General features: G+C 44.4%; 1 protein-coding gene across 6 annotated transcripts in view; it reads right to left on the bottom strand.

Moving 5' to 3' along the window:
- Positions 1-14,719, bottom strand: part of poe (E3 ubiquitin-protein ligase-like protein poe) — a 549,262-nt gene that overhangs the window by 319,423 nt on the left and 215,120 nt on the right. For all 6 annotated transcript variants that reach the window (XM_065455076.2, XM_065455078.2, XM_065455079.2 and 3 more), the window contains 3 exons: positions 13,995-14,117; positions 2,301-2,435; positions 683-774 (listed from right to left, as the gene is read on the bottom strand). In XM_065455076.2, the coding sequence (XP_065311148.1) occupies positions 683-774; positions 2,301-2,435; positions 13,995-14,117 (350 nt within the window). The remainder of the gene's footprint in view (positions 1-682; positions 775-2,300; positions 2,436-13,994; positions 14,118-14,719) is intronic.

The following is a 14,719-nucleotide window of genomic DNA, read 5'->3' as shown; positions in this document are numbered from 1 at the left end:
ATGCCTGCACCTTTGGGGAAAGTGCACCTTCCAGTGCACGGCGAGGGGTTTGATATATCGAATTACCTGTGAAATTAGAGTTCGATATACGACGCAACTTTCCTATACATTTACACAGGATTTTCAAGGGGATAATCTGTGTTTAATATAACCAAAAATTTGAAATATCCGGGTTCGATATTTCCGGGTTCGACTGTGCTAACAAATACTCAATGCTGGGTCAACACTAATTCTAAAATGACTTCTTTGTGATTTCAGATGTTAGAGGCGTCCACCAGTTATATAAACCACCATTCTTCCTCTGGCAATAAAAGCCATCTTATTTTTTAGGTGCTAACACTTCACCCCTCTCAGAACTTCTACCTACACAGCGCATCTCTTGGGTGTTCTTTGCAATGCTATCTCCTTTTCACTCGTGAAGATTGATCTTACTGTTATTTTGCAAATATTGCCTAATATAATCAATATGTAATGTACCAGCTGATTTACTGATCGACACTGTACCAGTTGATTTACTGATCGACACTGTCATCAATTCCGAATGACACTTTCCTTTTCTGTCTAGCAGCATGCTGATTAAGTGACACTCGCTTTGGTGAAGTCCACTTGCTAAAACTGTCGCTAAATATGCCAGTCTGTATAGGGTGTATAAGCTCTAACAAGGCAAAGTATATCCCCGCACCTGACGCATGTGTTGTAGAGCTTGACGAGACGAAGAAGAATTGGAAAGATCTCCCATGAAAACTCCTTGACCTCCCGGCTGTGGTTTTCATTCTAAACGAAAATACAAAAACGAAAGGTTAACATATTTTCCAAGCTGTTCTTGAGAAAAAAAAACACACACACACACAAGCCACCCACTTCTAAACAACATGACTACAATCAGTTTCAGTGAGATGAAGGTAAATTCTAAGCTCCTAAAAATGCCCCTTGTGAACTTTGCTTCCAAAGTCATGTTGATATGTAGAAGCTTGGATGTAAAAGAAAACAAAATTTAAGCTAGCAGGCAGTGGAAAATGCATCCAATACACTCAGTGACTTAAGCAGCTGCAACTCCGTTGAGGCTCATTCACCCTCCACATGACAAATAGGCACTGGCTGCAAGTGCCACTTGAGTCTAATCTTGTATTCCAACCCCAAAAAACAGTGACAGAGGTGCTGTATTGTCAAAATTTTCTTTTTGATTCCATTCTTTATTCTCTGTCACACTGAGCAGCTGATACCAATATAAATAGCAAACAGCAGCATGTGAATAGCAGTAACGACAGGCAAAAAATAAACATACTAAGGAAAGACGAAGCCAAGCAAAGCCCAGTGGAAATTGACAGTATTTAAATTGAAATGCAGGAATAAAAAGGCAAAGCAAAATAAAAGTGCATAAAAAAAAAAAGCTGCCTTGTGCCAGTAGGAGCTTCCCTTAGCTTCATTGTTAGCTTCACACTGTTGTTACTAACAATAATTAGGCCCCTCAGTTTTCCCAGTCCTTCTTGCATACTGGGAAAATACTTATAATAAAACAAGTCCTGAGACACATTTTTGTATCTAGTCTCAATACCTATGAATCAATAGTTTGTTCCTCTTGTGTAGTAATATTGAAACATAAAATGCTATGCATAAAAGACATGAACAAAAGCAAGGAATGAAGATACACACACAGTGCAAATGTTCGTATCTTCACACTGTTTATCTTCGTTCCTTGCTTTTGCCCATGTCTTTTAGGCACAATGTTATAGGTTCTAATGGTACACCAACAGGCGCAAATATCAACCTTAGTAATACTGGCTGGTTTTTAAGTACTGGGTGTACTTTTGCTCATTTAACATTGTTGCGTGACCAAGAAAGTTCGCATACATTCTATTTTACATATGAAAGGTGGAGTCACATGTTTACAATACAGTATCTCGTATAGAGTTGAACCTCATACTAACAAACCCCATTATAGCAATATCAGTGACATAAACTTTTTCATTGCCCAGTTGTAATTCTATTCAACAAATATACTTTTTCCTGCAATATAACAAAGTAATTTTATTCCACAGTTTTGATTTATTGAAATTCACGAACATCGCATGCATGTACCAGAAGCCTTTGTGACTAGCAAAAGACAAGAACATTGTCCGACAGTGACCATCAATTTGCACGTGTCCCTTCACGTGCAAATGCTCCCAGTAAATGGCCAAAACACACTGTCGATTAGAGGATGGAGCACACTGCTTTTCTATTTTAATTTTATTTCATAACACAGTGCACTAGTTTTCCGTGATGCCTTCACAGTTCTGCAGCACACAAGCTGCACCTACCGTAGGCTTCAAGAGGCTGAAATCCAAGGAGACCTGCAGCTTTGCAATAAGGGCCTCCAGTACAAACAAGTCCATGAGATGTGGCAACTCAGAGCGACTGACAGGACCTGACAGGTCGGCTGGTCCTTGACCCAGCTGAAACGATTATGAGCATAGTGAGCACTGGTTACCTAGACTGCCATGCAGAATAAGACAAGCAGAAAAAAGGAACAGCATTTATGTGAAAGGCGAGAGTTGTACCTAACACAGACTATTCACTTGTATTTTCACATTTTTTGAGGCCTTAGGTTTAGGAAGACAGAAAGAGTAAACAAAAATTTGTGACAAAAAATTGGACAACTCAATTGACAGCTTTTGCTGAGTGTTGTTACTTCCGTGAAATAATATATAGCAGTATCACGGTAAACAGGAATCGCTTAAATGGGCCTTGAAAACTTTTTAACATATTAAAAAATTGCTGCTAATTTGTTAACGAGGCTATTCTGAAAATGTGAGCCAAATATTAAAAATTTTGGGGTTTTACGTGCCAAAACCACTTTCTGATTATGAGGCGCGCCGTAGTGGAGGACTTCAGAAATTTCTACTACCTGGGGTTCTTTATCGTGCACCTAATCTAAGTACATGGGTACAGCCACATTTCGCCCCCATCGAAATGCGGCTGCCGTGGTCGGGATTCGATCCCGCGACCTTGTGCTCAGCAGCCCAACACTTGAGCCAAATGTTATTGCGCTGCATTGCAACAGGGACTTTACCATCTCGTGTCAAAAGCAGTGAACAGACGCCTGCTCTCGCATATGCAATATCGTCATCGAAAGCTGATCAAAAGCAGTTGGCCAACCAACGCTATCGGCCAATTTTGTGATTGCAAGAACATTCTCAATAATACACAAGTGCTAATTTTGAGTTAAATAAATAAAAATGTATATGTCTGTGATCTCAAAAAGGCAGAAAAGTCATTTCATCTTTGCGATGCACGTGGCCTTCGGGATAGAAGCAGCGCGCTGCGTAGCGTAGTACAGTATTACCGAAAATGAAACGGTACAGCCAATCTTTAGAGGCACCGCAACAGACATGACAGTTTGCGCCTTTCTTTTTCATGTTTTCTTGGCAGTTCTCTAAGCTATTGCCAACGTGGCTTGTGTTGGTTTTTGTGGGGGCCATGGTTGAGTGGCTCTACCGCGGTCATGGCTTGCTGTGGTTTCTTTATGTTGGAAATGTTGGTGAACTGCAAGTTTGCTTAGTGTTTCTGATGGCGACAAACACCTGCACAACGCACTCATGGCCAGAGACGAACATGACTTTATGAGTGGTTGCTTCACTAAAACAGCTATTCTTACAGCAATAATAATTATATGGGCACTCCGGATGAATTTTCACCACCATCATCATCGTGCAGTTTTGTATAAAGCCCAACTGCGACAAGATCATGCCCAGCGCGCTGTTTACTGTGGGTGCAAGGGCAAATGTGTGATGGTGAGCAGAGATGAATGGTGACTTGATGCACACCATCTTCCCATATGCCCAATGTTGGAGGTCAAGTGATAAAATGCGCACCAGGGCCAAGGAGAGGGGGAGTAAGAAAGAACAGGTAAGCACGATCTCTTCCTCTATCCCACCGTGGCTGCACGTGCCTGTCCACATGGCTCACGCACATGCGGAGCTCATGCCACATCTCGGCTGCAATCTGTGGTGGGTGCAAATTTAGGCGAGCCGAGATGACTAATCCCTACACACGCCATCTTCCTGCGAAGTTGAGACACACACGCCAGGGTTGCGACTGAGTTGGATAAAGTGAAGCTATAGCATGAAACCACAAGGACAGAGAAGAATGGGCATCACAAGCGCTTACTCACAACAATCTGTTTGTTCAAACAAAAAAATATTTAAAAGCAAGCAGAACCAACTGCACAGTTGCCACAACTCAAAATTAAGTGCATTCAATTTGCAAAAACGCCTAGTAATTTGAACGCGTAAGCGCTTGCAATAGTTCATCTGGACATACTACGCCGCCAGTCGTGCTCTCAACAGTGCGCCAAATTAAGCAGCAGCGCTTCCAACCGAGCAGCACTTTCAACCGAGCAGTGTGGTCGTACACTGGCTGCTGCTCATGTCTCCCATTGCAAGTGTCATATATTGGCCCTTATAACCCACACCAAAAATGCAAAAAATCTAACGGTTAAGTCGGGGTGCAGGTTATATGCAAATTCTGCCTTGAGTTGCAGCTTCACAGCAGCGAAAATTTTGCCTAAAAGTGTGGCTTCATGGCAGCACATACCGTGCTGCCATGAAGGCACATTTTTGGAACTCGTCACTCATGTGTTAGACATGCGCCGCCCAACATAGCCCTGCACTTAAGTCCTCCATTCAATGAGCTTCGTTTAATTCGAACTCTGTTTAATTCTAACGAAATTTCGTGCCCCTTCGAGTTCGCATTGTAGATTCGACTGTACTTGTCTCTTTGAGTAACTTTTAGTTGCAAACAAGTGCTCTTAGTGTCCATTCTTCTACGCCCTTGTTGTTTCACACTACTTTCCCTTTATTATGAACCACATTTCATGTAGTCTAATACTTTGCTATCCCTATCGGGTGAAAATTTGACTTTTTATTTTCCTATATGACTCTTCTTGTCTTTTTGTAACTATATTTTGTGCTGCTAGCTCTAGTCAGCAGCAGCATGCAAGTAAAAATTTAAGAGGAAGCTTCATAATCAGATATGCTATGTCTACTATCTACTGTTGACGATAAAGTATCTGCCGCTTGTAAGAGTTGGGGTCGGGCATGTAAAAAGGGGTAGCCAGCCAGTGCCGTCGTCCGCCTCATCCACGCTAAGGACATTGTTGAAGGAACATGTTCACACCGAGAACGAGGAGTACTGGGCTTATTTACAATATCTACATGAAGAGGGGAGAACGTTACATTTCATCAGTCTAGCATGACTGAATTGAAGCACACTGAGGAGCCGAAAAAGTCTGCTTAATTCCCCTCTGTCCTCCTTATATCGCTAGGCCAGGGAAAACTGCCGCCCCACCTTCATTCAATCGGAACACTAACGTTGTCGAAGGACCCGCGTTGAGGTCAAGGGTTCACACACTCACTCCCACACCTTTGTTTCTCTTAAGACACAGAAAGAAGGGGGAGCTTCAAAGACAGGGTTTGTCATGCTTGACTCAAGCTGGCACGTCTTGGTTCCTGGGATGACCCCGCAGTTAGCTGAAAGGTTTGTCAAACGACTGTGGCAGTTACTGGAGTCCATGAGGGAATGCAATAGAACACCCTTTTCCAGGAGTTTTCTTGCTCCTATTGGTATGTGAAGGCAACAGTGAACCAGCTAACAATACTCGGTCCACCAAACATGTCTCGCTTTGCGAGAGCCAGTAGTCTGTCCCTGGGGGATGCATTGTTAGCTTCACGAAGCAATTCATCACATTGGGCTAGGAGAGGTTAGAAGGTCACTACCCCTACTGGCTGATCATAACACCCTTTAAAGAGAGCATCTTGGGTGCCTTTGAGCTCAGTTTCTCGATAAACGGAACACCTGATAAACGGAACTTATGTACCTGGGTCCTTGAGATTCTGTTTATCGAGATTCCTTTGTATACTTATGTCATAATGCACGAGGCAACATGGTTGTTTCACATTCATCCATTACACAGCCAGATGAGAATAGCACATTGTCACGATGCCACAAAGTGCAGATGTTGGATTCAACTTAAGGAAGGGTAAAGACAAGGATGAAGGCTAGTAACAAGCAGCAGCACTGTTTTTTAACTGAATATTTATTCTTGGAATGTGATTAGGCATCCTTCTACTGCCTATGTGTTCGTAAGTCAAGAAAGGTGAACATGCCATTTTAAAAACTCGGGTAAAGCGACAAAAAGAACACAAGAACTCAACCAAATGAAAACAGCGAGGAACAAAACGTTCCTCAATAGGCGTAATCTAAAGATGATACAGTACAACCTCATTCTTATGTGCTGAGAAAAAGAAGAATAAGCAAGATGTACTATTTGGAAAAATCGTATGATCCAAACTCACTAAAAGATGTCGCAGTTCCACCTGTAAGGCGAAGCATTAACCCTTTGAGGGTAGATTTTTTTTTATTGCAGATTCCAATTCTTCTTAGGGACTTATTTCGAAAAAAAATTACCACAATTTTTCTAGGGTGACCATAAAGTGAGAAAAAAATATTTTGCGTTGGTATATATGTACTTTTCATTCATGAATAACAACAAGAAAGGAAATAAATGTATAAGTATTAAAAATTTGATGCATTTTATACACGTAGTTCAAGGCCTTGAAAATGTGCACACAAGAATATTTCACAAGACTCAAATGCTCCTGCTCTTACACTATATGTACATCCATAGCATAATCGTACTGCATAGGTGCGCGCACTCAAGAAAACTGTGTGGTTGTGTGGCTGTCAAAAGTACAACGTGTGACAAACTTCTGCTAATCTTCATTTTATTGCCAACCAGAGGCAATTAGTTTTTGCGAGCGTCCAAAAAAAAAAAAGAAGTAGAAGAAGCAATGGAAACGCATGCACAGCGGCATCCTTCCTATGCACACCCCTTTGAGCACTAAACGAGCGAGAAAGAGGTGATCGCCCTTTGAGCGATTAGTAATGAGATAGCCATCAGTTCTGCAAACGCAAGAAGCCGAAACTACCTGTGAAACAAAACCCGGAACGCCTGCCCACGCACCAATGCACCGGCGGTAGTATATAGATGCACGGGAGCAAACTAGCTCTGCAACAAACCATGCAACGAAAACCGAGAGTGGGAGGCGCGCAAAAAAATTCCCTGTATTCCCACATAGTGGCAGCACATGTGACACAAAAGAAAAAGTTAGGAAATCGGCGCGGTTCGTAAATGTACAGACGGCACTGTAAATATACGGCATTGACCATTTTTGGACTTGTTCGCGGCGCTGTGTATTTACGTCATTGACCCTCAAAGGGTTAATAACGAGAGCAAAGTGTACTGTCGAACCTCAATATACAGATATACAGGGTGTCTACCATGTTGACATTTCCAAATTCCCTGAGTTTTCCAGGTTTTGCCACAGTGCCTTTGCAAAATTCCCTAAGTGATAAAGAACTATGTTTTATGTCAAGACGTGCTGAAACCATATCGCCTGATGCTGTCACTCTGGTAAGCATATGAAAAAAAATGAAAGAAAACGACCTAATCCAATTTGAATACTAAGGAGTAGTGTTGTAGTAGTAAAATGTTGAGTAGTAAAATGCACAGCAAATAAAATGTCTTCGAAAAAAATTGCCAACGGAGTCGGACATTCTCAAATACGAACAAAAAGAAGGATACAGAAGCAAATATTTTCGCATATGAACTATTTCTATCAACTGATAGCAATCTCAGTGGTATGAGGCCTGAACTTTGTCACAATTGAGATTCTCTATCAAAGCTCGGAAGTCAACCTCGACTGTCCTGCCATATATGTCAGGACAGTTGAGGTATACTCTCAGCCCTTGTACGACGCCTCAGTGTTGTGTTTCACTGCTTTAAAGAGTTTATTTTGGTTTGGATGAGGGACACCTGCACCTCAGCATCAGCCAACACTTTGTTTTTTGAGCTCAAGCTCCTTCAAAGCGGTGGCAGCATGCTTCCTTTCCTGTTCATCCCTCAATGCATAGGTCCTTTCTGTTCTTGTCCTCCTTCTGCCATTCGTTCGCGCCACAGGCCATTTGAAGCATTTTCTTGGTCAGTTGCACAGTCCACGTCTGATTTTTACTCCCTAGGGGCCGCAAAAACGTCCGAAAAATTGGCCAGTTGGAAAAAATCAATGCATGTCATTTACTGCCTTTAGGGGCTCAAACCGCCACAGGCACATTCAAAAACGCTCTGAAGACCTGTAGGCACACATATTAGGCATATCGGTGCTCATACTGTGACAGGCAATACCGGGTGCACATGTGTATAATTAAGGAATACATACTGTGTCTTGTGGCAATAGCCTCTTCCCACTCTTGTTATGCTTCACTGCAATACTTTGGCATATGCTTCACCAAGTAACATTTCAGTACAGAAGCGAAGCAGACTTTTGGGAACTGGCATTATGCAACGCACCGTGCTTTCCAAGCTTCTAAGCCATTCGCGAGGACCACAAAGGCATAGTCCGTGCCATTTTTTTTTTTATTGCGACAGCGTGCCTTCTGGCATAAAGAAATATTTAAACATGCAGATACACTCCGGATTCGCGGAGGAAGTCCAACAATGTCCTGGGGCCCCAAGATCCAACTTTCTACGTCTGGCGGCCGACCTGGGGGTGGTCCACATCGAAGCAGGTGTTTCTGGCGGAGGGCATGGAGAGAAGGGCAAGTTCAGAGGAGGTGCCCAGTGTCCACCTCGCAGACAGGAGCGGAACAGAAGGGGCAGGAATCGCTCATGGAGGCACGGTACTGTGCCGACCACGACTAGGTTATCGCAGGGGTGAGGGCGACACGGAGGCGTAACCTTCGTAACAAGACCTCTTCCCAGCGCGCTAGGCCGCCAGGGAGGTCGGTGCCACACGGTGGGAGAAGTGCTCGCGTGGCGCGCCGAAGGTGTTCTTTTTCTGCGAGGAGCCTTGTCTCCGGAGAGGTGGGGGCCAGTTGAAGTGGACGTGAAGGTTTGTTATGGCTCGCTGCATCCACTAAGGCTTGTGTGGGATGCGCATTGCGACGTATACATTGTACACGTACTGTAACGGATAATTTCTCCACTGTGTCCTGAATCTCCTGTGCCAAAATGCCGGAATTCAGAACACGCCGCAGACAACGGATGGCAGCTGAGGAATCGGTGAAGATATCAATGTGTCTACTAGACGGCGGAAGCAGAGGACAGAGGATGGATACTGCGTCTCGGATTGCCAAGAGCTCCGCCTGTGTCGACGGCCAGGCAGGGGAGCAAGCATACGAGCAGGTTGCGATGTCTGACAATACTTCAGGACAAGCGATAGCCGTGGTGATGTGATCATCACTCACACTAGCGTCGACATACGCTACATGTCTGCACGAAGAGCTTGCACTTGTAGCTGATGGGCTATTTGCTATTATACTCGACTCTCTAGGGTGGCCAATGGATCGTGTGTGTATGCGAGTCAGAGGCCGATTGTCCGTAACTTGCTGATAAAGCCATGGTGGTCGTGGCGAGCAGGAATCGCAGGGCATCACTGAACCGTCTACCATATACTTCTCAAGAGCTGCAGCTTCAGGGATATTGTGGCACTTTGCGGAACGAGCTTGGCGACGCTGGTGGACCAGTTTGTCTAGCGTATTTAATTGTGCTTCGGCCTGGAGTGCGTGAATGGGTGTAATTTGTGGGAGGCCCGTAATAACCCGCATTGCTGCTCGATTGATAGATTCCAAGCGGTCCCACTCTGCTTGTGTCATGTGGTGAAACTGGGCTTGGTATATAAATCTTGGCTGTAGCAGTGGTGAAAGCTTTGATTAATGCCGTTTTGGAACTGTGGTCACGGGAAAACGTCCGGAAAATCGGACGGCGAAGAGTTCTTGCGTCCGAAATTTCAGATGTTCTGATACATTGACTCTATGGGGTACGTGGTGGTGCCGCAAAGCCGTCCAAATTATCGGGAATTTAGAAAGTCAGTCGTTGATTGTACACTGGCGACTCCTCCAGCCGACGACAGGGCATCAAAGATGATTCCTTACGATTCTTGTCTGTTACTCGAGCCAGCATTACCGCGACTTTCGACCCTTTCAAAAAAATTACTGCTAATTTTCCGATAGAGGCACGAATTCCCTGAGTTTTCCCTGAGTTTTTCCAGACTATTTAATATCCCTGAGAATTCCCGGTTTTCCCGGTTGGTAGACACCCTGGATATAGCGAATTATCAGATATACCGAAGTAAATGTAGCCAGGCTTTATTCCAATGAGGGTATTCTACTACTAGTATAATGAAATCCAAACTGTGGTTATCTAAATCCTCATCGGTTATAGTCGGTTATCGGCGAGGTGTCGCTGGATGATGCCATCGAGGAGGCTTTGCCTAGCGCCGACACCACTGCGACATCAGACGAGGACAACGATTCCTCAAATTTCGTGCCTGTGCCTACCATGTTCGCCGAGGTGCTATGGCACATAGATGGCATCCGGAACTTCATCTGTTCACGCGACACCACAGAGGACCTCCTTTTGGATGTTGCCCAACTCGAGCGAAAGCTGTTGGTTCACGGATCAAACAAGGTCGAAAAGCAACTTACCAACTTTTTTCAAAGCTGGCTGGTGGGAATCGTGGCAGTGGGCAGTGGAGTGCCGTAAAGGTTCCTTTGAATAAAGCATAAATGGTACCTGTGCTGCAGCATTAATTCTTATTGCATTTACTTTTTTGGTAATTTGGGTTTCGAAGCCCTGCAGAGTATGTTAGTAGTTTGCATTGAAGTTTCTCGTAAATCCGTCGCGCGATAAATAGTATTTTTATAGGCATAATTTATGTTCGGATTTCACGATGCTCGCATTTTACAATGCTTTTTCGCGGCTCCGAGAAAGTCGCATAATTGGGGTTCCACTGTATATGCTAATTTCACAATGAGTTGTGGCAGTAAAGTAGCACCCATGGCACTGACAGGCCAACAAAATCTGCAAAAGACCTCATTCAGGCCCTTCGGAGGCACCCCCCTTGCGTTTCATTTGCATAAACGTGATTGTGATTTTTTTGCATAAATGTTATTGCCACTGCACGCCCATGTAGCCTGCAAAGGGTGCAAGTACTGTGCCGCAAGAAACACGGTATTGCCATAAGTTAAGGGAAACAGGTCTATTTGCCTCCAGTAACCCCCAACCCTGCAAAAATGCCCAGTCCTAGGGCAGCAAGGGAAGCAACGAGGGTCCGCACCAAAGGCAGAAATATAACAGCAGCAGCTAGCATGTCGCTGTGAGCAGATGGCTTCCTGCAATACGCCGCTAAGTGACAAGTGCCCCTACGGCTACGTTGCATACTCTTGTGATGACCAATAGGCCTGCTCGGGAAAGCTAGGGTGATCGCTGTACGCTTGGGCTTCTGATAAGTGTGGCTCGGTGTAGTACGACCACATGCAAGAACTACGCACCATTCTTCAGTTTTGCATTTGAAAAAGAAGCAACACCAAGTATGCGCTTGCCATAGGCGTAAGACACCACAGATGAGCTCAAGTCTGAGCGATGCCTAAAACAAAGGTGCCAGCGGATGAATGGAAAAACGTGTATACACCTGATTCGGTACCAGAGATATCTCCCAACGTTCGCACTGCCTACCGCGACAGGCGAAGCACCATCCTCGAAAACCAGTCAGTGGAAAATCACTCACTAACCTTTCCAGGCCAGAGCAATAGGTGATCGACAGCTCAGCTGTTGCTCCGACCTGTCATGGGTGTAAAAGGAAGGGGTACAAGGCAGAATAGGCAAACACCGGCACAAAGGTGACAGGGTGCGCCCCATTCCCCACAATTCTTATAATGAATATTGGATATAATGAAGGTATTTTCATGACTAAAGTGACTTCATTACAATGAGGTTTGAGTGTATTACACTACGACACGAAGTAAGGCTCGCTCATCATTTTATGGGCAGTATAAATTGTAGCAATCATCCGCTTACTAACCAAACAAGTGTGGTGCCATCCGCCCAATGACACACATGAACACAGTTCACTTGAGGACTGTGGGCACTTGCCATCACAATGCTGCTGTGATGAGCACCAAGAATGGGGAACATACATGCTTGTCCCAAAACGAATGTTCTGTACTGCTGCTCACTTTACCATTTCAACTGTGCTTCATTTCCAAAACTACGTAGGTCAGATGGCCTCCAAAACTGCGTGCACGGGAGTGCACACGAAACTGCCAGCATTCTTGGCTCTGGTTCCTTTCATGCTTGCCCTTTATGCTCTCACCCACAGCGTGTCCTTCTACATATGGCACGGAGGCCCTGTATGCATGTGACCACATCTATTTGACCACGTGACCTCTAACATTTTATCATGCAGACAGATGGTGTGCACCAAGCCACCAGCCTTCTTGGATCACTGTCGCATGGTTGGTCTTGCACCCTCAGGAGAGCCTGTTTCCAACACGACGAGTGGGCTGAGCAGGCTGCTTATGCTCGACACTTGATGCAGGCAGTCCAAGCTCACTGGCAATGTCGATGTGGCTTCTTTCCAGGTTCTGGTTGACAACCACTAGTATATTAAGGTGAAAGCTTTAGATGGCTCATGGGTCAAAACATCCAATGTATGGCGTGATAGAACCAAAACTCATAGGGAGATGAATCCACGACCGGTGGTGTTAATTAGGATGATGTTAATGAAGACCCATGACCCTTCGGGGGAGTTGAACCCTCAGAACTTTTGTAGGAGTCAAACCCACAACCTGTGGTGTTAATTAGGGCTAATTAGACCATCAATTTATAAGAAAGCGTGAAGCTGAGGCAATGAAGAAGCTTCAGCACAAGCTGTGGTGTTGACTAAGGCAAATTAAGGCACAGTTAATTTAGATAGAGTTAAGGCACTCGAACCTACAACCTTTGGTGCGAGTCAAACCCACTTGGAGATATGGTTGAACCGGCCATATCTCCAAGCTGGATTCCAATTGACATCGTGAAGGTCGAGAGTCAAACCCACGACCTTTGGTGTTAAGGCGAAGTTAAATGAGGCACTCAAACCCACAACCTAACATGGAGATATGGGTGAACCAGCGTCTTCAAGTATGATTTCAATTGACAACGTGAAGGTCGAGAGTCGAACCCACTATCTTTGGTGTTAATTACGGCAAAGTGAATTAAGGCACAGTTAATTAAGATAGAGTTAACTAAGGTACTCAAATCGAATAGAATCAAGTGCTTTTTTCCCGCTGAAGTTAAAGAATTAGTGACGATATGTTGCACTGAATACCAATGAGGTTCTCAGATTATTATTTTTTTTCTTTTTCTTTTTATAGCAAGTTTTGCTTTCCAGTTTTCCTACAAATACAGAAGGGCTTTGTGAACTTTGCAGCAGGTGGGTTATCATAATACTGATCTGTGTGATAGTCGAAAGCACGGACAACGGCGTCCCGTGACTATCACCCCTCCGCGCGTAACCATTGTGTTGGCGCTGTACGGATTCACGGGAAAGAGGCGCCTTTGTACTGGTTTGGCATAATTTCCCACCTGTTAAAGATTCTGAGCTCGGGAGGGTCATGGCAAAGCAAGTGTCGCAACTATTCAATTCGATTCGGTGATATTCAAGTATTTTCCCACCCCTATTCTTGATTGCTAACATTGGCACTGGGAAATCGTACTAAATAGGAACGTATGAATTATGTTCTACTGTAGTATTTCTTTCCCTTGGAGCACTGCAAAGGATTGGATCACACAGTCTGATATTGCTCTTTGTAGGGATAAGCTTGACTTATTTCTTGCATGCGCTGATTTGGGCAGTGGCATAAAACTGATGTCCACTCTAATTCTGTGGCACATCTGCAGTCACAACAATGCATTGCTAAGTTTTTAATTTGGTTTTTCAGAGTATTCTTGTGCTCCTTAAGGTGTATGTTTAAACAGCACCCAGTTAGTCCCACCAAATTTGTCAAGACGCCCGAATTATTGAGCAGATTTGGGTATAGCTACTGTTCACATGTCAACAGAGGTTCAACAAAAATGCAGAAAAAGAGCCTGTCTAAGAGAGAGTGAGAGGAAAACAAAAACGCCTAGTAATGCTTGCCTGCTTGCTGGCCAGCTGCTTGAACACTCGCACATCAAACAGAAGCTGGCTGGCATTCGTTGTGACTTGATGCACAGTGGACTCTGCCCGCTGTTGTGTCATGCCTTGCTTCACTAAAGAATCCTGGAAGAAAAAGAAAGGGCAGCATGATGGTGCATTTTAGGGAGGAAGAATAAGCAGTATCTTCAAGGAACTACAGATAATGATGTGTGCAGTTCACTCAGCATTTGCTTTGTGTTACTACTGCATATATTATTTCTAATGTGGAGCGTGGCAGCAAGGAGCCTTCATTTTAAGCAGAGCCAGAGTCCTTCCATTTTTTTTCTGGTCACCAAACTGCCGCCTCAGTTTCATATAGAGCCAGCGCCCACCGCAAGAGGTGCAATCCAGCATAAGAGGGCATGCGAACGCCGCTATCGCTGTGGTTGTGTGTGGGGAAGCCTCGGTATTCTAGCTTTCTCAACTTCCTCAACCGTCGCTTTACTTTCACGTAACTATTTTTAACATTCAACATACTTAAGTAACTGCCTGAGCGCATCTTCTGCCATGATACGAGCGTCCGGGACGAAAAAAAAAAAAAAAACCGCTCCTAACATGGAGCTTTCGGCAGTCTCGGTCCAAAAAAAAATTCTGGGATCTTAAGAGCCAGAACCACGATACGATATTGAGGCACGCTTTAGTGGGGGACTCAGGATTAATTTTGACCAATTGGGATCCTTTAAAAT

Source organism: Dermacentor albipictus, chromosome 1 (assembly GCF_038994185.2).
Source record: "Dermacentor albipictus isolate Rhodes 1998 colony chromosome 1, USDA_Dalb.pri_finalv2, whole genome shotgun sequence".
NCBI lineage: Eukaryota > Metazoa > Arthropoda > Arachnida > Ixodida > Ixodidae > Dermacentor > Dermacentor albipictus.
This window is presented reverse-complemented; position numbering and strand designations above follow the sequence as displayed.